At 54.8% G+C, this 21,795-nt stretch overlaps 1 protein-coding gene across 1 annotated transcript in view; it reads right to left on the bottom strand.

The window, feature by feature from the left end:
* Positions 1–21,795, bottom strand: part of LOC138076182 (uncharacterized) — a 168,243-nt gene that overhangs the window by 27,459 nt on the left and 118,989 nt on the right. Inside the window, exons 48-58 of the mRNA XM_068968400.1 lie at positions 18,975–19,141; positions 17,513–17,625; positions 16,282–16,363; positions 12,631–12,768; positions 10,030–10,204; positions 7,793–7,914; positions 7,105–7,245; positions 5,522–5,635; positions 5,287–5,415; positions 4,489–4,650; positions 2,643–2,807 (exon numbers count right to left, since the gene is read on the bottom strand). Of these exons, the coding sequence (XP_068824501.1) occupies positions 2,643–2,807; positions 4,489–4,650; positions 5,287–5,415; positions 5,522–5,635; positions 7,105–7,245; positions 7,793–7,914; positions 10,030–10,204; positions 12,631–12,768; positions 16,282–16,363; positions 17,513–17,625; positions 18,975–19,141 (1,508 nt within the window). The remainder of the gene's footprint in view (positions 1–2,642; positions 2,808–4,488; positions 4,651–5,286; positions 5,416–5,521; positions 5,636–7,104; positions 7,246–7,792; positions 7,915–10,029; positions 10,205–12,630; positions 12,769–16,281; positions 16,364–17,512; positions 17,626–18,974; positions 19,142–21,795) is intronic.

The raw sequence follows: 21,795 nt of genomic DNA, 5'->3' as shown, positions 1-21,795 counted from the left end.
ACTCAGCTCCTCTGTATTCTGGTCCAAATACTGCATCTCCCAAGTGGTGCAGCCCAGAGTAAGTGTGTTACCCCAGTTTCAAAATCTGTAAGATCAGATGTAGAACAGTGGTTCTCAAAATTTATCAGGAATCAGAATTCGTGTGTGTGTGTGTATTTGTGTGAATGTGTGCAGGAGGCGTGTTATGGGTTGAATTGTGTTCCTCAAAGAGATCTGATGGAACTCTACCCCTGGTACCTGTGAACGTGGGGTCATTTGCATGTCTGTCCTTTGCAGATGAAATACATTTGCGATGAAATCATATAAGGACACCTAAATCCAATGACTGGTGTCCTTACAAGAAGGCCAGGTGGGGACTTCCCTGGTGGTCCAGTGGCTAAGACTCCATGCTCTCAGTGCAGGGGGCCTGGGTTCAATTCCTGATCAGGGAACTAGACCTCATACCACAACTAAGACCCGGTACAGCCAAATAAATAAAATATTTAAAAAAAATACTGGAGTGGATTGCCATTTCCTTCTCCAGGGGTCCCGAGTTCAATCGCTGGTCAGGGAACTAGACCCCACATGCTGCAACTAAGACCCAGCACAGCCAAATAAATAAAAATAAACATTAAAAAAAGAGAAGGCCATGTGCAGACAGAGGCAGAGATTGGGATAATGAAGCGACTCCTGGATTGCTGGCAGCCCCTAGCAGCTGGAAGAGACAAGGAAGGATTCTTTCCTGGAGCTTCTAGAGAGAGCATGGCCCCGCTGACACCTTGATTTCAGCCTTCTAACCTCCAGGACTGTGAAAGCAAAAACCTCTGCCGTGTTAAGGCACTCAGTTGGTGGGTAATTTGTTAGCCATAGGAATCCAAGTCAGGGTGCTCGCAAAACATGCCGTTTCCTGAGTCTGCTTCCAGCAGATTTCTGAGTGGGTGGGAGGAGTGGTGCCCAGGAATTCCTAGGAGATTTCACAGGCTCGGGCAGTGAGCCTGGTGTGGTGGGAGGGGCGGGGGCGGGGGGGAAGGAGGTCACGCATCTGCAGACCACACCTGGGGTGTTCCTCGTAGAAGGCCTCCTGCATCTGAGCTCCATCCGAGTCACTGAGTGGCTGGGGCCCCAGCAGCTGGGGTAAGTGCCTGCCCCCCTGAATTTTGTCCCTCTTCTCCGTTTGGTGTAAACACCAAACCAGGCTGGGAAAGCCCTCCCCATGCCACAGACCCCAAAATGGAGCGAGAGGGCCTGGGCAAGGGAGAAGCTGTCAAAGGCAGCCACCCACGGGCTCGGGATGGAAGCAGAGGGACCAGCCGCTCCCTGACCACCCACTGCGGGAGACGTGAACCTGGGGGCACTGGGATTACACATGTGGGGGCGGCTGGCGGCCTGGCTGGCCAACGGAGAAGTGAGAGCCAGCCTTGGCAAGCCTCAGGAAGGAAAACACTTTCGAAACCATCACAGCTCCTGGGCTTGGAAATGGGGGCTGGGTGAGCTCCAGACACAGAACGCCTCGTCCAGCTCTGGACACTAGCAGGAAATGCCCTGTGCATGAGCACTTCTTGTGTGTGTGTGCCGTGCGAGCTCTGTCTCTTTTTTTCCCAACACTTCTGGAGGAGGTGGGATTTGTCCCCATTTGACAGAGGGGAATACTGAGGCTAGTAAAGGGAAAGTCACAAGATCAAGGTCAGGGAGACACAGAGATAGGCATATGGCAGCACTGATGGGGCACCTACTGTATACCCATGCTGTGTGGGTGGAGAGGAGGGGTGCCCAGAACCCCACTGACCACCTTATGAAATATATCTGACCCCCACTTACAGGTAAGGAAATGGGGCTCGGAGAGGTCCCTTTCCAATACCGTTTGGCCAGATGAGGGCAGAGCAGGTATTGAACCCTTTCTACCTCCCTGGGCTGCCAGGAAAGGGAGAGATTAGAGAAGACTGGGCCAATAATAGCCAATAATAATAGCAGCTGGGGTTTCCCAGGTGGTACAGTGGTAAAGAATCCACCTGCCGATGCAACAGATGCAGGTTTAATCCCTGGGTCAGGAAGATCCCCTGGAGTAGGAAATGGCAACCACTCCAGTATTCTTGTCTGGAAAATTCCATGGACAGAGGAGTCTGGTGAGCTACAGTCCATGAGGTCACAAAGAGTCAGACACGACTGAGTGAGTGAACAGACTTATACAATAAAAGAAGCTAATTCTTAGTGCTGGCTTTGCACCCGGCTCTGTTCTAAGAAATATACACATGGTAACATATTTAATCCCTACAATATTAATCCCATGGGAGGTAGGACAGGTGCAGTGATTACCCCCCACTTTACAGGTGAGGAAACAGGCACAAAGAGCGGAGGTAAATTGCTAGCTAGGAAGAGGTCGGGCTGGGGTTCAAACCCAGGCAGTCCAACCACTGCCTCTTGGTTATGGGAAGGGCTGGTGTTGGGGCAGCAGAGGAGCTGTTTTGTCTTGGTGGCAGAGGGTTGGGGGTGGGCAGGTTCAGGGGGTCCCACTACAAGTAAGCTCAGGCCCCCTCCATGTGCCTGTCTGCAGTTCCAATAATGGCCACTAGATGTCAGGGCTGCCCAGTCAGTGGTGGTCCACTGGCCAGACAGGGAAAGATGGCCATCAGGGTATCTTCCTCTGGGGCGGGCAGCCACCTTACCTCCAGCTCCCCGGAGTAGTCATGCGTCCGGGGCCTGCTGTGGTTGTGGAGCATCAGGCTGAGGTGCAGGCCGTGATCTGGGTCTGGGGCGAGGCCTAGCTGGCATCTGGAGTGTAGCAGGAGCTCACCGCTGCCCAGGGTGTGCTCCCCAGAGACCAAGAGGGCCTGGAACAAGAAGGGGAGATGTTGGTGGTCAGAGAGGCACAGGAGCACAGCTTCCTCTTGCTAGGCCCTGGTCCAGGCGGCAGCCCCTCACGCCAGGACAGTCACAATAGCCTGTCGCAGCCTCCACTCCTGCCCCACCCTAGAGCCCCTCCTCCATTTCACCTTAAAAAAAAAAAGCAAATCAGACACTGTCCCCATGCTCAAAGCCTCTGTCTTCCCATTGCGCTTGGAGGAGAAGCCGGTCTCCTTGGTAGGTCCTGTGGACGTGCATTATCTTCCTAACCTCACCTCCTTGCTCTCTCTGTAAAAGCCACCCTGCGCTCCTCAAACACCCATCAGCATGCTCCGGCCACAGGGCCTTTGCACTGGCTGGTCTCACCGCATTCTTCATTCGTCCCCTCTCCCTGCTTCATTCTTTCATAGCATTCACTACCCCTGTCTTGTTCATCTTCTTCTACCCACGGGACTCAGCTTCGGGAGGGCGGGCACCTGGTCTGTCCCTTTCACCGTCCTTGTCCCTGCACCTAGAACAGAGCCTGGCATAAGAAAGACCCACAAATGCTCTCTGAATGGAGGGACAGGTCGGGGGCTGGCAACTTCGGCTCATGGGCCAAATCTGGCTCACCGCCTGTTCTTGTAAATACGTTTTTATTGGGACTGGCCATACCCCTTCATTTACACGTCCTCCACGGTGGCCTTCTCGGCAGAATGGCAGACTTGAGTGGCTGCAACAGAGCCCATATGGTCTGCAAGACCTGAAATGTTTACTGTGACTTCCCTGGTGGCCCAGTGGTTACGAATCTGCCTGCCAGCTCAGGGGACACGGGTTCAGTCCCTGGTCCGGGAAGATCCCAGTTGCCACAGAGAAACTAAACCTGGGCGCCGCAACTGCTGAAGCCCTGGTGCCTACGGCCCAACGCTCTGCAACAGGAGAAGCCACCGCAGGGAGAAGCCCGAGCACCGCACCGAGAGCGGCCCCCGCTCGCTGCACCTAGAGGAAGCCCTCACGCGGCGACACAAACAAAGACCAAAGCCCCAGCACAAACAAAAGTAAATTGTTTAAGTAAGTAAAATATTCACTACCTGGCCCTTTGGAGGAAAAGTTTGTGACCCCCGGGACTGTTAGAGAGATGAGAGGGTGTGGGGAATGGGAAAGGGGAAGGATGGATGGAAGGGAGGAGGCTGGAAGACGGGGAGGATGAAGGAATGGATGGATGAATGGGAGGATGGGTGGGAGGGTGGGTAGATGGCTGGCTGGCTGGCTGGCTGGCTGGCTGGCTGCCTGGATGGCTGGAAAGATGGGTAAAAGGTGGGTGGAGGAAGGCAGAAAAGACCAATCAACTAGCTAACAAACCCAGGGGAATGTTGGGGGATAGGGGTCCCAACCCCTCCCCCTAACAACAATGAAAACAGCAGCTTGGTTTACGTGTCGAGCACTTTCCCGGAGTCACACCTTAAATCTCCCCATCACCTCACGTGCTGGAACCAACCGTGTCTCCCATCCCTCAGATGAAACACCAGATGCTCAGAGAGGAGAGAGCCCTGCCCGGGGCTGCCTGCAGGCCTGTGCAGACCCGTGATGACGGGACCCGGCTCCCTCACTCACACCCCTGCCCTGGGTGGGCACCCTCCTCTCTCTTCACCCCTGGGTCCCTGGGCCCTTCCCCAGGGACAGACTCACCCTGGGCAGGTGGCAGAGCCCCAGCTGCAGGGAGTGGCGCAGCCAGTGGGCATGGTCCGTCTCCACGTCCCCCTGGAAGCTCTGTGTGGAGCAGGGGGCCCTGAGGACGTGCTCCAGCACAGCCTCTGTGTGGATCCTGTCCGGGAGGGATGGCTGGCGCCTCTGGAAAGAAGAGGGCATCTTGGGATGGGGGCTCATCCCAGAAGAGAAGGAGACCCTCACGAGAGGAGAGGAGGTGCCAGGAACCCCATCAGAGCCCTGGGCAACCCCACAGAGGGCGTTTACACTCCGGGCAGGACCTCTGTTGGGAGACGGAGGGGCTGTGGGCCTTGGAAACCCGGAAGGGACAAGGGCACTTCCAGGCCAGCTGCCCTCATCTCTCCATGGCCCAGCCCCTGCCCCAGGCTCTGCAGAGCAACACTCAGTCCATCAGGAGCCCTGGGCAGATGGTGACGCTGGAGAGACCTTGACCCTGACACCTCTGGGAACCTGAGCTCCCCACCTCCCCCCAACCCTCTCCGGCAGCCCACTGGGCTCACCCACTCCTCTGTCTGCTCCCTGGGAGTGCTTGCCTCATGCTGGGCACCTTGCTTTCCTGACCTCCCAGCGCTTTCATGACATTACAGTCAGGGAAGGATACTTGTACCCATTTCACAGATGAGAAAACCAAGGTTCACAGTGGAGAAATGCATTGCCCGGGGCCCCGCAGCACAATGAGCACTTATACCCAGGACCCTATGGCCCCAGAGCCAGGCACTTTCTGCAGCCAGTGGGGCCACCCAGCTCCCCAGGCCTCACCTCGTACGTCAGGTTCTGCCGCACCCGGCGTCCATCCCAGGACAGATCCAGCCACTCTCTGAGCACAGCTGGGGTCTGCGTTAAGGCCCCACAGGCCCTGAGGGCGCCCAGGCCCCAGGTGTCCTGGAGCTGATGGGGAAGAGGATGGTGGATGTGACTGGGGTGCAGGGGGGCAGCACAGGGCCCAGGGTTTGGGGGAGCCCGGTGCCAGGTTGGGAGGACAGGCAGTGCATACCTGCCCCGGGGAGGCAGCCATGCAACCATCCCAGGAGGTGCTCTGCGCCGAGGACCTGTCGGCCCAGGTGAGCTGCAAGGCCAGCGGCTGCCCTCCGTTCCAGGCAAGCTGCACCTGCATGGAGACGCGGCCAGTGGCAGGAGGACGGGAGAAGTGGGACGGAGGAGAGGCTGAGGTCCCCCCATCTGTGTGTCGGGGTGGGGAGGGAAGAGGGACGGAGAGGTGCAGAGCCTGGGCGGGGGGAGGTGGAGAAGCTGGTGGTCCCCTGCCCACCCTCTAGGGGATGGAGGTGGCAAGTGGGAGTTGAGACAGACTTCTCTTCTGGCTCATGCCTGTAAGAGCGCAGAGCCACGCTCAGACTGCAGACCAGAAGTGTTTACTGGGTGGAAAAAATCCCCATTCTCAACACATTTCCCAGGACAGGGAAATCTGAGCCCCTCACTGGGGCCTGTGGGTCGAAGCCCTAAGCCACAATGTGACAACATCAGGAGGTGTTGGGAGGCGATTAGGGTTAGATGGGGTGGGGTTGGCGGGGGTCACGATGGTATCCATGCTCTTTAAGAAGGACCCCACAGAGCTCACTCCCTGACATGTGAGGACACAGAGAGAAGGCTTCAGACCAAGCAGAGGGCTCTTACCAGAACCTGACTGTGCTGGCCCCTTGATTTTGGACTTCTAGCCTCTAGGCTGTGGTTTAAGCCACCCAACCTGTGATGTTTTGCTATGGCAGCCCCGAGCTAAGACAGTTGGTCTGCCCCCTCACCTGACCTCAGCTCGCCTGCGTCACCAGCCCCCACCCCATCACTTCCTCCGTGCTGGTCTTAACTGCCTCTGGCTCCTCCTGAAGCTCCCAGCCGGTTCCCACCTCAGGGCCTTTGCACTTGCTGCTCCTCCAGCTCGTCCAGGCTCCCCTTCATCCACGGGTCCTCAGCTGACAAGCTACCTCCTCCATGAAGCCCTCTCTGACCACCCCATCTAAAGTCCCCTCCCCACCGGACTCCAGTGACTCTCTCTCTTAGTACCCTCCTTACTTTCTTTATAGAGCTTATCACAACTCTTAATTTTTTATTCACTCATTCTCTTAAGTTTTGGTCTTTTTGCCTGGCACACACTGGCCTACCGTCTCCCATTTCATAGGAAAAAAAAAAAAACCTGAGGCTTAGAGAGGTGCTGAAGACTGCCCAAAGCCTCCCAGTCAGATGCAGAGTCCAAGCTGCCCTGTGTGAACCCCTGCAGTGACCAGCTAAACAAACCGCATCAGTGATGAACCAGACATGCTCGTGAACTGCTCCTCCCACTAAAATGTGAGCTTTATCAATGCAGGAACTACGCCTGCACCTCAGCATGTCCTGGAACACATTAGGTGCTTAATACAGTCCCAGTGAAGGAATGAATGCATGAAGGCCCCCCTGGGATTCCAAGCTTCAGGACACTGATTCCAGAGACGTCCTTGTCTCTGGTGAACAAACAAGATCCTCCTCCCCCAAACGTGGTCCCAGATGTCCCACCCGTGGCCTCAGCCATGCAGCTTACCCACCCCCAAGAGCCGTCTACCCAGGGCCCCGCGGCTGCTCCCCGCTCACCTGCCGGCTCTGCCTGCCGCCTCTGCTCTCAGCAAGGCCACTGGCCTCGGCCTGCCACCAGGAGAGGCTGAAGGGGTGAGCCAGGGCCAGGCGGGCGGCCAGCTTGCCCTTCTCCCGCCGCAGAGAGGAGGACAGCGCCACCTGGGGAGGGGACAGGCTGAGCGAGAGGCCTCCCCCAGAAAGGCCCTCCCCACCACCCAGCGCAGGTCACCTCCTTCATCACAGTCAAGGGAGTGAGGGCTGCTGCCCCACCACTAGAGGAGGTCCTCTGGGAGCTTCAGCCCATTTTTCAGAGGAGTAAGTTGAGGCTTGGAGAGCAGCAGATAGGGACAAGCATATGACGGAGAGGGGACTGGGGGTTAAAGGCATTTCATGGGTCTGAATCCCAGCCCTGCCTTTCAGTAGCTCCATTCCCCTCCGAGCTTCAGTTTCATCTATGAAACGGGGCTGGGCTGCCTGGCACACAAGAGGCCGTCGCTATGCATCAGCCACTGGTCTTCCTGTTATCATCCAGGTGGTACTGGGACCCAGGCTCCCTCCTCCCCACCAGTGCTCTTCCTGTGGTCCTTTAGGGACCGGGGCTCAGCCTGGTTGGCCCCATAACGCTCCTCAGGCAGGGCAGGGCCCCGAGTCTCCCGCTCAGGCCACAAGGTGGGCTTCCCGGGTCCCCTTCCAGCCCGACGCCTACCTGGTCCTTGCCGTCCCAGCCCACAACCAGGTCATCCTGGTGACGGCGTGTCGAATGCTCGGAGGTCAGGCGGAAGCTGCAGTGCCGTGGCAAGGGCAGGGGCAGCAGGTGGGTGAGCTCCACTGGGCAGGGAGGGGCGTACAGGGAGGGGTGGGGGCATCAGCTTGAGGCCAAGAGGGGGCCAGGGGCCACTTTGGGGCCACACACACATGTAATCTGCACAAAACTCAGAAGCTGTCCCCTCTCTTGGTCCCCATGCCACTCAACAGTCCATCAGCATCCTCATGAGAGCCCCATGCCAGGACTTCTGCAAGGAGGCCTTGTATCTCCTCCATCAAGAGGCAGAATTTGTTGCCTTGGCCCTGGAACCTGGGCTGGCCTCGTGACTGGCTTGTAGAATTTGGTGAAGTTGACACTGCGAAACCCCAGCTTCAGCCTTAAGGCCTCAGCTCCGTCTGGCTCTCTGGGACCCCTGCCCAGCCATCATGAGATTAAACCCAGGCTGGCCTGCCAGACACTGACACCACACAGAGGAGAGCCTGGATGTTTCAGCAGAGACTGTCCCGGACCAGGTGACAGCCAACCAGCCCCCAAACAAGTGAGAAAGTGCAGCCGAAATCAGCAGCACCACCTATCCAAGTTAGGGCCTGACCCTGATGCGTGAGCAAGACCAGAGAGCTGCCCACAGGCTCATTAGCAGTGATGGATTCTTACTACTGTAAGCCACTGAGTTTGGGGTCATTTGTTACACAGCAGTAGCTGACAGATACGCCTTCCAATATCACTCTTGGGTCCCTCACACACACGGTTACCCTGGCCACTTTGAATGTTCCACATCCGCCTGGTCACACTCAGCTGCTCCGTGCTCTTGTTCCACCCTGGGGTACGACACAGCCCATTCCTGACACCTCCTTGCCCTCGATTTTCTCCCTTCATCTCTGAAGCCTGAGTCTAGCTGCCCTGACCTCCGGCACTGTCTGACTCCATCCTATAAGGCCACCAACTGCTCCAGCCTTCCTAGACCCCCCCAGAGCAGGAGTCCACCTGAGACTCCACTGCAGACAAAGACCACCTTTGAACCCTCTGGAAGGGAGCTGTCCCTACATGGACCCTGGGGAGCTGTGCCCAGAGACAGTGGCTCTAAGCTGGTCACCAGTCCAGGAGTACTGACCACATGCAGAGGCACTACCCCTCACTCCCCCTGCCCAACCCACTGCTTCCTGCACCCAGTAACTACACAGCAGGGTCCACAGGCTGCTCAGCCCATCCATGGGCCCCCTGAGTGTGCACATACTCACACACGCACACACAGGTATGCACAGCAAACACTGCTTGGCGTGCTGAGGATCCTTTTTTTCTTTGCTTTGCAGGGCACACATGTGGCAACCCTGACCCTGGGGAACCCCACTGGGCCACCCACCAAGCCATGCCTGCCCCGGGCGAGGGTCTGCACTGCGTCTCCCGCTTGGCAGGCCAGCAGGTCAGTTTCTGCTCTGTGTACGCAGACTCCTCAAACACAAATTGACAGCCTGTGTGTCTGCATGGCCCTTGGGGATGGGGCTGTTTCCTGGAGGGCCTCAGGGGGTCACGGGTGCCTTCGCTGGGGCCACACTCACCTCCCCTGCCAACCTGCAGTCTGTCAGCCTCAGCTTGCAACCCCTCGGGGATGCAGGGGTCGCCACGTCTTCCACATGCTAACCTTGCCCTCCTGTGTTATCACACTCAGGAAAAGCCCCAGCTCCTTGTCAGAGGCTGAGACCCTGTGTGTCCTGGCTCCCCTAACCTCTCCCACCTCATCTCCGCCCCTCTGCTCCTCCCATCAGTCCACTCCAGCCACAAAGCCTGTTCCCACCCCAGGGCCTTTGCACCTGCTGTTCCTCCTCTTCCACCCACGATGATCTCCCCAGAGCTTCACCTTCTTGTCACTCAGGGCTCAGCTTGAAAGTCACCTCCTGAGAAAAGCCTTCCCAGACCACCCACCTGGAGGAGCTCCACCCCTCCTCCCCCCAAACCAAACCCTGCTTGTTTTCATAGGCGTTCTCACTCCTGGAGACACTCTGATGTTATCTTGTTCGGTGTGTGTCCCTGCTCACAACCCGCCTCCCTGAGATCTGGGACCTGGGCCATCCTGCTTCCCAGTGGACCCCCCAGTGCCTGGAACAGTGCCTGGGATAAGCAAGCACTCAGTGATGATGCTCTGAGTGAATGGGCGAATGCGTGGCACCTGGGAGACTCACCCTGCAGACCAAGGGTCCCAGCGGGCTTGAGGAAGGGCATGGAGAGGCTCCCATTGAGGCTCCCCTGGAGGGCCATGCCCTGCCCGTCCCACAGCACTATGTGGTGCAGGACTTGGGTGCCACGGGCTCGCTCGTATGAGGCCTGAAGGACCAGCTCCCCAGGAAGGGCGTGGAACTGGGGAAACAAAAAGAAGAGATGGAGCTGGGTCACTGGGGAGCCCAGCCCATGTTCCTGCTGAGGGTAGCAAAGGAGAGAAGCTTTCAGAAAAGGAAAGACAAGAAACAAAGCTCTAACTGTTAACTGGGCTGGTAGATAATGTAACGGAGTGGAGGAAGGGGGAAGAAGGGGTATGACAAACCAGAGACTGATGCCCCCTGAGAAGAGGACAGCCGCCTCTCAGCTCCACTTCCAAGCTGTGTGGCCTTGGGCTAGTTCCCCAACCTCTCTGAACCTCAGGTTCCTCATCTATAAACTGGGGTAAGAATAATAGTGCTGACTTCAGTGAGACAAGGGGAGTGATGTGCTCAGCTCAGGGCTGGACCCATGGGCGGTGCCACGAGGGGCTGCTGTGGTCGGCAGAAGGATTTCTCAAACGTTTAATGAGCTGGTGTGATGTTCCTGACCCAGGGCTGGGGGTTGGGGGACAAAGATAACCAAGACTTACCCTGGCCCTTCAGGGACTCCAGGCTGGTGGGGAGACAGTCACAGAATTAGGAAATGATGGGGTAAGGTGACAAGAGAAGCCATGGAAGATATTCAAGGGGGAAATGGAACACAGAGAAAGAGGCTGCCTGACAAAACAGGGAAGGGCATTCTAGGCAGAAGGAACAGCCTCTGCGAAGGCTCAGCAAGGGGCATTCTCCCTAGCTGTTGGGTGCCACAGGAGGATGGTGGAGGAGACTTTCAGGGGGAGGAAGGGAGTTTACTCTTAAATGTCTCTAAAGCCCATCACCACTGTCCCCATCTCGGTCCAAGACACCATCATTCTTGAGACCCTCAGTTCAGTTCAGTCACTCAGTTGCGTCCGACTCTTTGCAACCCCATGGACTACAGCACACCGGGCTTCCCTGTCCATCACCAACTCCCAGAGTCTACTCAAACTCATGTTCATTGAGTCGGTGATGCCATCCAACCGTCTCATCCTCTGTTGCCCCTTCTCCTTCAGCATTAGGATCTTTCCCAGTGAGTCAGTTCTTCGCATCAGGTGGCCAAAGGACTGGAGTTTCAGCTTCAGCATCAGTCCTTCCAATGAATATTCAGGAGTGATTTCCTTTATGATTGACTAGCTTGATTTCCTTGCAGTCCAAGGGACTCTCAAGAGTCTTCTCCAACACCACAGTTCAAAAGCATCAATTCTTTGGCGCTCAGCTTTCTTTATAGTCCAACTCTCACATCCATACATGACTACTGGAAAAAGCATAGCTTTGACTGGACGGACCTTTGTTGGTAATGTCTCTGCTTTCTAATATCCTGTCTAGGTTGGTCATAGCTCTTCTTCCAAGGAGCAAGCATCTTTTAATTTCATGGCTGCAGTCACCATCCACTTGAGACTCTGCTCATGGCTTACTCACTGGTGCCTCTGCTGCCCCCTGTAGGTCACTCACTGCACAGCAGCCAGAGGAGTCTGAAAGGACACTTCGGATCAGGTCCTCAAAGGCCTCCAATTTCAGAGAGGATACAACCCCAGCTCCTCTCTGTGGCCTGACACACCCTGCGTGATTAGATTCCCACTCCTGCCTGCTCTTTCCCCCTCACCCATCCTGCTCCAGCACAGTGGCTGTTCCTCAAACATGCCAAAGTCATTCCTGCCCCAGGCCCTTTGCACATCTTGTTCCCTCTGCCTGGAAGGCCCTGTCACCAGGCTTCCAAATGGTTAACTCAGGCTAACTCCTTTGTCACCTCCTTAGGGGGGCCTTTTCTGGCCTCCTAAATAGCTCCCAGTCATTCCCGCTCATATCACCCCATACTGCAGGCAGGGTCTTTACCATCTGAGCCACAGGGAAGCCCTTTTCTATACCAGGTATCATCATCTGGTATATTTTTCTTATTTGATTTTCTTTATGTTGTTGGTCAGTCTCCCCACTTTTGGTGGTTTCTTAGTCACCAAGTTGTGTCTGACTCCTGCGTGACCCCATGGACTGTAGCCCACCAGGCTCCTCTGTCCATGGGATTTTTCAGGCAAGAATAGTAGAGTGGGTTGCCATTTCCTCCTTCAGGGGATCTCCCTGACACATCTCCTGCCCACGTCTCTGATGCTTTGCAGGCGCAATCTCCCCACTAGACTACATTCGATGACAGGAAGGACTCATCAGACTGCTCTAAGCAACATCCCCAGCTTCTGGGACAGTGTCTGGCCTGGCATCTAGTACATGCTCAGTAAATAACATGAAAGGGAGGGAGAGAGGGAGGGACAGGGGAAGGGAAGAAGGGACATTGAGACCAGCTGAGAATCCACTCCAGAAAATTTTGCCCACACCACAGCCCTGGCTGTAGTGGATCCTCCCAGAAAACAAGACAATTCCTCTTTTCCTAAAGGGCTGCCCCGGGAACATCCCCCGACCCCCCCCGCCGCCAAGCCTGCGCTGGCCTCCTCCACGCACCTGGGGGAAGGTCTGCTCCAGCTTGATGATGTTGGTAAGGCTGTTCTTAGCAGCTGCGAGCGCGGCGCCCATGTGGAAATGATGCTCCTCCACCATCAACACAAATGTGCCCTCGGCTCCACCCTCAGAGTATCGTAGCTGGGTCAGAAGGAAAGCAAGGCAGAATTCCTCAGCCAAGTCTCTGACAGAACATTCAGGAAGGTGCTGGAAGTAGGCTCTGCCTCCCAAAGCCCCCAGACTTAAAGACCCACAGCTCCCTGGATGAGATACATTGTGATGATGTGAGGTCCAGGGAAGATCCCCTGGAGGAGGGCATGGCAACCCACTCCAGTATTCTTGCCTGGAGAATCCCATGGACAGAGGAGCCTGGTGGGCTGCAATCAATGGGGTCGCAAAGAGTCAGATATGACTGAAGCAACTTAGCACACACAAGGGTCCTAAGCTCAGGTTAGATCACCAGGTGTGGCCAGGACAACAATCTCCCATGCCCTTCATGCTCTAACACTGACTTGCAGGTGGCTACCAGCCTGCAGCAGGCAGGCATTCTAATTATCACTGTAAATGGGAGGGGGCAGTCTGGAGCAGAGGACGGCACACAGACAGTGCATCAAACAGGCCGGGATTCAGCTCTGGCTCTTCCAAGCATGGGGTGAGTGACCTCTAGCTAGTTCCATAACCCCTTAGGACGTCACTCTCTAACCAGATAAACTGGGATGATGAAACGCACTTTATTAATGTGTTGATGTGGGAACTATGTGAAATCATGTGCTAATTTCCAGGCTGGTTGAAGAGCAGAATCACTCAGGGCACTTGCTAAAAATATAGACTCTGGGCCCCCACCTAAGACCTGTAAAAAGAGAGCCTCTAGAAACTGGGTCAAGAATTGGTATTTCTAAGAGCTTTCCAGAAACATCATTAATTTAGTGACTCCCCTGTCGAAAACGTCCAACCTGAATCACACCTCACACAATCAATCTGACAAATTCAAACAGAGGATTTTTGCAAAATGAGTGCCTGGACACTGCAAAATCGTCCACGCGAAAGCTTTCTTTCTTTTTAAAAACTGAACTATAGTTGGTTGACAATAGTGTATTAGTTTCAGGTACACAGCTTCAGATCCTTTTCCATTTTAGGTTATTATAAGATATTGATTACAGTTCCCTGCTAAACAGCAAATCCTTGCTGTTCAATACAGGAGCTCTTCTCTAAGGCGGTTAATGATATGAAATGTTTAGGGGGAAGTATGCCAGTATCAGGAACTCCCTTTGAAATGCATTGAAAAGGTGGAGAGCTGCGTGATAAAGCAGAGCGAAATATGAATGAAAACATCGAGGTGCTGGGGTCGCAAAGAGTCAGATATGACTGAAGCAACTTAGCACACACAAGGGTCCTAAGCTCAGGTTAGATCAGGTGACAGGTATGTGAGTATTTGCTAGGAAGCTGTTTGAATCTTTCAGTGTCTGAAAAATATAATAATAAAATGTTAAAGGAAAGAAAGGTAGGTGGTAAGAAGAGAATCGCTAGATCGAGGTCAGTCTTTGTGCCAAATTCGGCCCACTGCCTGCTTTGTAAATAAAGTTTTATTGGAACACAGCCAAGCCCATTTATTTACATATCGTCTATGACTGCCGTTTTGTTATAATGCAAAATTGCGTGATGGCAACAGAGAGGGTATTGGGTATAAAGGCTAAAATATTTATTATCTGGCCTTTTACAGTAAAAGCTTGCAGACCTCTGTCCTAGATATTAAGAAACTAAAGAGACATGACAACTGAATGCCCTGGGTGATCTTGAACTGCATCCCAGATTTAAAACAAACAAAACAGCTCAGAAGGGCCTTATTGAGAAAGAAGAATTACTGCATAACTGGGAAATTTTATGATGAGCTGTATACTCAACCACGATATTATGTCACATGTTAAATTTCCTGAATTTGGTAATTTTACTGTGTTATACAAGAAAATACCCTTGTTATAGGAAACACCAGCTGCAGTATTTAGGAGTAATGAGACACCTCCAGAAACAGCTCAATATTACTCACAATACAAAAATATGTGTGTGAATATATACAAGTATATAACATATTAAGTATAAAGAGAGAGATGCGGCAAGATATTAAGACTTGGTGATATAAGATAAATACCAGGGATGTTCGCACAGTGAGATGGCTACTGTTAACCCTGCTGGATGATATATCTGAGAGTTGTTAAGAATGGTACAAGTGAACTAGTCACAGATGCAAAAAAGAAACTTACGGTTACCAAAGGAACGGAGGGATAAACTGGGAGGTTGGGACAGACACATATGCACTACCAGAGATAAAACAGGGAACTAGTGAGACCCTCCTGCATGGCACAGGGAGCTCTACTCAATACTCTGTAGTGACCTTATAGGGCATAAAGTCTAAGAAAGAGTGAATGTATGCGTATGTGTAACTGATTCACTTTGCTGTACAGCAGAAACTAAATGTGTGAATCAACCATATTCCAATAAAATTAAAAAAAAAAAGAGCGAAGAGATCCTAACAGTTGTCATCACAAGATTTTTTTTCCCTTTTCTTTCTCTCTCTGAGATAACAGATTTAACTAATTCATTACAGTCATTTCACAGTAGATGCAAGTCAGATTAATGTGTTGTACACACTAACAGTGCTGTATGTCAATTACATCTCAATAAAACTGGGGGAAAAACCAATTGGTAAATGGTCACTGCCCTATAGTACCTTTTCTATAGGTTGGAAATTATTGAAAAGAAAGATTGGGGGGAAACTAAGAGGTTCCCTGAATGATGGTGAGTGAAGTCTGCAGAGCTCTGAGATTGTGTGTGATGTGCTGGTACACAGCCTGGCACACAGTAGGTGCTCTATAAACAAAGTCAACCTGGGCCAAGGCCGGTGGGTGGGTGCTTTTTACAAAGCTGGGTGGCTGGTAGGATAAGGAAGCGACCAGCTGGTGTGTGTCCTCATTCATTCACTCGTCCCATCATCCATTCATTCCTTCCCTCACTGTCTCTCACTAAGCACCTACTATGTGCTGGGCCCTAGGCCAGGTCCTGGGCACACCTTCCAGGATCTCCTGCTTCGGGGAGGAGCAGACAGAAAGAAACAATGGCAGCACCAAGGGAAGGGGAATCCCGGCTCTCACTGGCCCTCCTGTCCACGCCCAGCACCTCCAGACGCTACTCAGAGCAGATGCCTGAGACAGCGATATCCCAGGGTTCCAGGTGAACACCGGACTTGCAGACACAGGGCAGGAAGCCATGCAGAGGCCGTGGGAAAGGGACATGGGGCACCTGGGAGGGGAGGCTGGCTCAGCTCAAAGGCCGCGTCATCTGATCCAGTGCCTGGGAGCGTCCCAGGCTGAGGGGAGGCGGTGCTAGGCACTGGTGGGCAAGACTTCCCTGGCTCCTGGGGGTCTCGTGGGCCCCGCTGGGGGCTGCAGGGCCAGCCCAGGAATGTAAACCCGGGCCTGTTTGGGAAACCTGGAGCCAGGGGTTTCTGAGGGTGGCCCAGCTCGTCCTGCTGCAAGCTGGGGGACACATGTGATGTGTTAACACTCCGCAGCGGCGAGGCCGGCCTGCGCGGCCCCCACTCGCCTCGGGCAGGGCATCTGGAACCAGTTAGGGGCTTAGGGGTGGCCAGGACACAGTTACCTTGGCTGAGGCAGAGGCTCTGCTGGGGCAGCGGCCGAGGAGGATGGGGAGATGATGCCGGCCGGAGAGCCGCAGCTCTTTGCTGGAAGCAAAGAAGGTGTGAGAAGCCTGGCTTGAGGGCGCTCTGTGCAGGCCGGGTCGGGACCAAGCCAACCACCCCAGCAGAGGGCTGGAGACCCAGAAACATGGCAGCAACCCAATGAAGGGCTATTAACATGCCCGGAGGCCTGATGGCCATGGGGTGCAACAGTCAGGGCTTCACCCCAGCAGAGGGCTGGAGACCCAGAAACATGGCAGCAACCCAATGAAGGGCTATTAACATGCCCGGAGGCCTGATGGTCATGGGGCGCAACAGTCAAGGCTGCAGCGACGCGTGTTTGCATTCCAGCTTGGCCTCCGCCTGGTCCTGGCACAGTGGGCAAGTGCCTCTGTTTCGCCTCCAGCACAGGGGCTGGGTGGTACTCAGCAGCACATCGTCTGTGGGCCCACCCATGGGCCCCCTCACTTTGGACAGCAAGCTTCAAACCCAGCCCCCTCCTGCAGCCCTGGGCTCACAGCACCCCTCCCTCGCCTCCTCAGGCCAGGCACTCACGGCTCCCCACTGCCGCCTGCCCTGGGGGCTGCCCTGTCCGGGGGTGCCCCTACACCACGTGTGCCAACCTCAGCACGGCTGACACCGCGGGCCACACCAGTCATCGTTGTGGGCTGGCCCGCGCATTACAGGAGGTCTGGCGGTAGCTGTGGCCCCCGCCCGTGAGGAGCCGGTAGACGCCCCTTCCAGCTGTAACAACCGGACCTTTCCCCAGACACTGCCCAACGCCCCCGGGTGAGAACTGCTGGTCTGTATCATTAACAGTGGCTTCTTCATCACCTTCCATCACCTGGAGCCTGGTGACTCACCTGACTTCATCCGAGTGTTAAGACCTCTGACCCCAGAAGGTTCCCAGAGTGAAGAGCCATACTAGTTATTACTATTCGAGGCCTGGGATGCATTAACTTGCGAGAATAAGAACTCCTCCTTCGTGTCCCAAGCCCCAGAGGTCAAAGATGTTTTATTAGCTGTGTGACCTCAGGCAAGTCACTTGGCCTCTCTGAGCCTCCCTTGCCACCTCTGTGCAGTGGGGCTGTGGGGAGGGTTTGAAGCAGTGCTGTGGGTCGGGTGCTCAGCTGAGGCCTCTCCCTCACCCATACCTCTCCCCTCGGGGCCCCTAGAGTGTGGCAAAGCCCTCACCTGAGTGCCTGGTTGTGGCCTTGGATGTTGAGGACCAGGCTGGTTTGAGAATCGCATGTCAGCTGCAGGGAAGAATGCATCTCTTCCTTTTCCCAGAGCTCCTGGAACATGAGCTGAAGAGGGAACAGGACGGGGTGAGGGTCGGTGGGGACAGGCTGGGAGAAAGGGGCCTGAGGACCCTCACATCCCTGTCCACCCACCAGCCTGGCAGGGCAGATACCCATCAGACTCGGCCCCATCTGCCCACCCTTGGATGGTGAGGACCTCCAGGCAGGCCTGGGCCAGCTCTCTTGCTGCAGCTCAGGTTGCCAGCCATGGGTCCCCAGTGTCCACCTGTACCCCAGACATCGGCAAAGAGCCGGCATCCTACAGACCTCCCCACCACCCGGGCTGAGGGCAGGGAAAGGGGATTCAGATGAAGTGCTGCTCAGCAGTGGGTCACGGTGACTCAGACCCTCTGTGGGAAGAGTGACATCCTGGGCCCCTGGACTCTGGGAACTGCCCCTCCTCCCATGGCAGAGGGGAGTGAGGGGCAGGGGGATTGCCGGATAGCCCAAAGCAGAAGGCTGGAAAAGAGTCTTGGATGTACGTGCTCTGTGGCTTGTGAAGGAGAGGGAGGGCCCCGCTAAGCAAGTTGAGTTCACACCAACTGCCAGTGGCCCGCTGCATGGGGACTCAGCACAGTTCCTGTCTTAGAGGGTGTGGGGTCGCATCTCAGGGAAGGACCCGGTACCAAGTCTGAGCCCCTGTTTTGATGCCTACTTGCTACATGACCTTGGGCAGGTCACTGAGAGACAGACCTGTGACCTGAGGATGCTGATGACTACAGCAGCCAGCATCACTCATCACCAGCACCATCAGAGCAGCAAAGGCTTCTGAAGCATCAGCTCCAGCCACACACCATCCCAGGGGCATCACTGGTACTGACTCACTCCATTCTCACAACCCTCACATTAACAGTACTGGTATTATCCCCATTTCACAGATGAGGAGACTGAGGGCACAGAGCAGCTAAGGAATCTGCCCAAGGACAGCCAGCCAGCAAATGACAGAGCTGGGACTGGCCTCCAGAGATGGCATGTATAACAACTGTGCTGCTCTGCCTCTTACTGGGGTGTTAGGAGATGAGCCCTATGGGACCCTCAGAACAGTGCCAAGCATGCAGTAGGTGCTGTACAAATGCAAGCTGGAAGGGTGGAAAAGACACAGGACCAGGAGCTGGAACACAGGTGCAGGGGCCCATCCACACCAGCCCCACGGCAGGGAGCACAGAGGCCGCTGGTGACAATTATTGTCATTATTAATAACGCTTTTGCAAACTGTAAAGTGCTGGACAGACACAAGGCAAGACCATTCGCATCACCTGTGCACACAGTGGTCCTCTGCCCCTGCAAACAGGATAGGAGTTGACAGAATTAGCAGGGGAGTCTGCCCCTGCCTGGGCTGGCCACCCACACCTCACCTGGCTGGCAAAGGGCAGGCCCAGCCTCCGGAGAAGAGGTGCCGTGTGGCTGACATTCACCACCAGCTCCAGGGGGCCATTCACTGGCCGGGCCACCAGGGCTGCCGTGTCCATGCTGATCCCATCGTCCCCGCCTTGGAGGACCACACGGGCCTGTGTCTGGGTCTCTAGAGACAGAGAATGGCAAAGGCTGCTGGGAACTGGGGTTCATTTCCCATTCCACTTTAGGGTCAAACCCTGTGGATACCAGTGAGACTGACCTGGGCAAGCCTTTCACCTCTGAGTCCCTGTGAAAGCACCTGTCATGAGGCTTCCCCCAGTCTTGGCCTGGCCAGCTCCTTCTCGCATTGGAGTCACTGGTGCTATGACACCTCCTCCGAGCAGCCCCCTCTGATTGCCCCTCTAAAGTACCTCCCAGCCCGTCCTGCTTCCTCCCTTGCCAGAAGGTCAGTTCCATGAGGGCAGGACCTTTAGTCTATTTCCTTCCCTGCTGTGACTCCAGCACTTAGTACTGCCCCAGACACATCACAAGTGCCCAGAACCTAATGAGGGAGTGAACAAACCAATGGTGCTTTTCTCCAGGGTTAATATAATATCAAATCAATATCAAATAATATTGACCTGAAGCTTGCCTGGCCCAGGCAGAAGGGTCTGCACCCTCCTCTAGCATGTGTGGGCAATTCTTCCAGTCCCCTGCCTCCGAGCTAGGCCACAACTCAGCTCAGCAGACAGAAGAAACTCCTCCACGAAAGGAGATTCTGGGATCTCGCTCAGCCCCATCACCTGGGAGGCCCTCCTTGGCAGACAAGGACAAGCTGGCAACTCTGAGCCTCAATTTCCTCACCTACAGAGTGGGCATAGGCCACCCACCTCAAGAGACATCGCCAAGATTAACTAAGATAACACATCTGCGTGCTGGGCACATAGTAGGTCTCATGAAGGGTCTGTCTCCTTTCTTCATTATGCAGTGTTCACCCATGTGCACCTACTATATGTGGGCGTGAGTGGGGAGTGAACACACGTCCAAGGGGACTCAGTCCCCTTGTGCCTGGGAAGGTTCCTGATTGTGGGGACACCAAGAATATTGACACCAGGCAGAACATGCCCCCTGAGAGAGAGCAGTTGGGGGTTGAGAAGCCACCATGGCTGAAGGCTAGCACCCCAGGCCTCCTGGCCCGGGAACTGGGGCCGTGGGGAATCATTCCTGGGACACTCGTCCCATCACTGACTCACAACATCCCTGACAAACCCTTCCTCAGAGCAGTCTGTGAGACAGTCCCCTGTCTGATCTAGGCGCCTGCTCACCCTGCAGGAGGCCGAGAACCAAGGCTGGAAGAGTTCAAGGCCAGAAGAGGACCATCCAGGAGACTCAGGGCCATGCAGGGATCCTGATCTCTGCCATCTACATGGGGGCGGGGGTGGATCAGAGGGTGGCTCTGGGGTCATGCTGCCTGGATTCATCATGAGCCAGCTGTGTAGCATGGGACAAGTGACTCAACCTCTCTGAGCTTCTGTTCCTCCCCTGCAGAACAGGGATGGTGTTACTCACCACTCCCTCCTATCTGTTCACTCAACAGATGATTAACTGAGCACTTACTATCTGCCACTCTGCAAACAAAGAGTGGAGTGTGGGGTGGATGGAAGGTGGGAAGGGAGAAATAAGGATATTTAAGAAGTGGGTTACACAGCTTGCTAGAACGACAAAGTCTGGGAGAGAGGTGGGGAGAGCTGGAGGGAGGTGGGGATGCAAATGACTAGGGGGAGAGGCAAGGCCTCCACGAGGAGATGGCATCTGAGACGCAGGTGGCGAGGGGCGGTCTCCTTGTTTCTCCCGCAAGCAGTAATGCGGGGAAGAGCGTTCCAGGCAGACGGAACAGCCTGTGCAAAGGTCCTGAGGCAGGAGTAAGCCTCATGTGTTGGAAGAATATCAAGGAGAGGAATGAGCAGGGGTCAGGAGAGAAGTCAGAGGGTCTGAGGCCCCACTGGAGGCTTCAAGCTTCCCTTGGTGTGAACGGGGTTGTCTAGCAGACTCACTGAGCTATGTACTGAGAGCTTGCCTCAGTGACTACATATGCAGTAATCACTCAATCAACGCCGGCTCTTGGGACTTCCCTGGTGGCCCAGGGGCTAAGACTCCACAGTCCCAGTGCGGGGAGCCTGGGTTTGATCCCTGGTCAGGGAACTAGATCCCACCTGCCGCAACTAAGAACTTGCATGCTGCAACAAAAGATCCCACGTGCCACAGATAAGACCCAGCGTGGCCAAATAAATAAAAATAGAATCCCTCATAAAAAAAAAAAAACAAACAATAAGAAAAACACTATTACTGTTACCTTCTCTTCCTCCTCCTATATGGGTTAAACTATTTCCCCTTAAAAATTATGTTTGAAGTTCTAACTCCCAGGGCCTATGGATGTGCCCTTATTTGGAAATAGGATTGGTGGCTCAGCTGGTAAAGAATCCACCTGCAATGCAGGAGACCCGGGTTCAGTCCCTGAGTCGGGAAGATCCCCTGGAGAAGAAAGTGGCAACCCATTCTAGTCATCTTGCCTGGAGAATCCCATGGACAGAGGAGCCTGGTGGGATACAGTCCGTGGGGTCGCAAGAGTTGGACACAACTTAATGAGTAAACCACGAAGCAAGCCAAGGTGAGGTGCTGGGTTGGGCTGGGCCATAACCCAATGGCTAGCATCCTTACAGAAACAAAGGCAGACACTTGGGGGTAGAGACCAGGGTTACACAGCCATAAGTGCAAGAATGCCTGGGGCTACCAGAAGCGGGCAGAGGCAAGTAAGGGTTGAATCCTAAAGACTCTGGAGGA

Source organism: Capricornis sumatraensis, chromosome 3 (assembly GCF_032405125.1).
Source record: "Capricornis sumatraensis isolate serow.1 chromosome 3, serow.2, whole genome shotgun sequence".
In the NCBI taxonomy this organism is placed as follows: Eukaryota; Metazoa; Chordata; class Mammalia; order Artiodactyla; family Bovidae; genus Capricornis; species Capricornis sumatraensis.
Note: the sequence above shows the minus strand (reverse complement) of the source record. Positions and strands in the feature narration are given on the sequence as shown.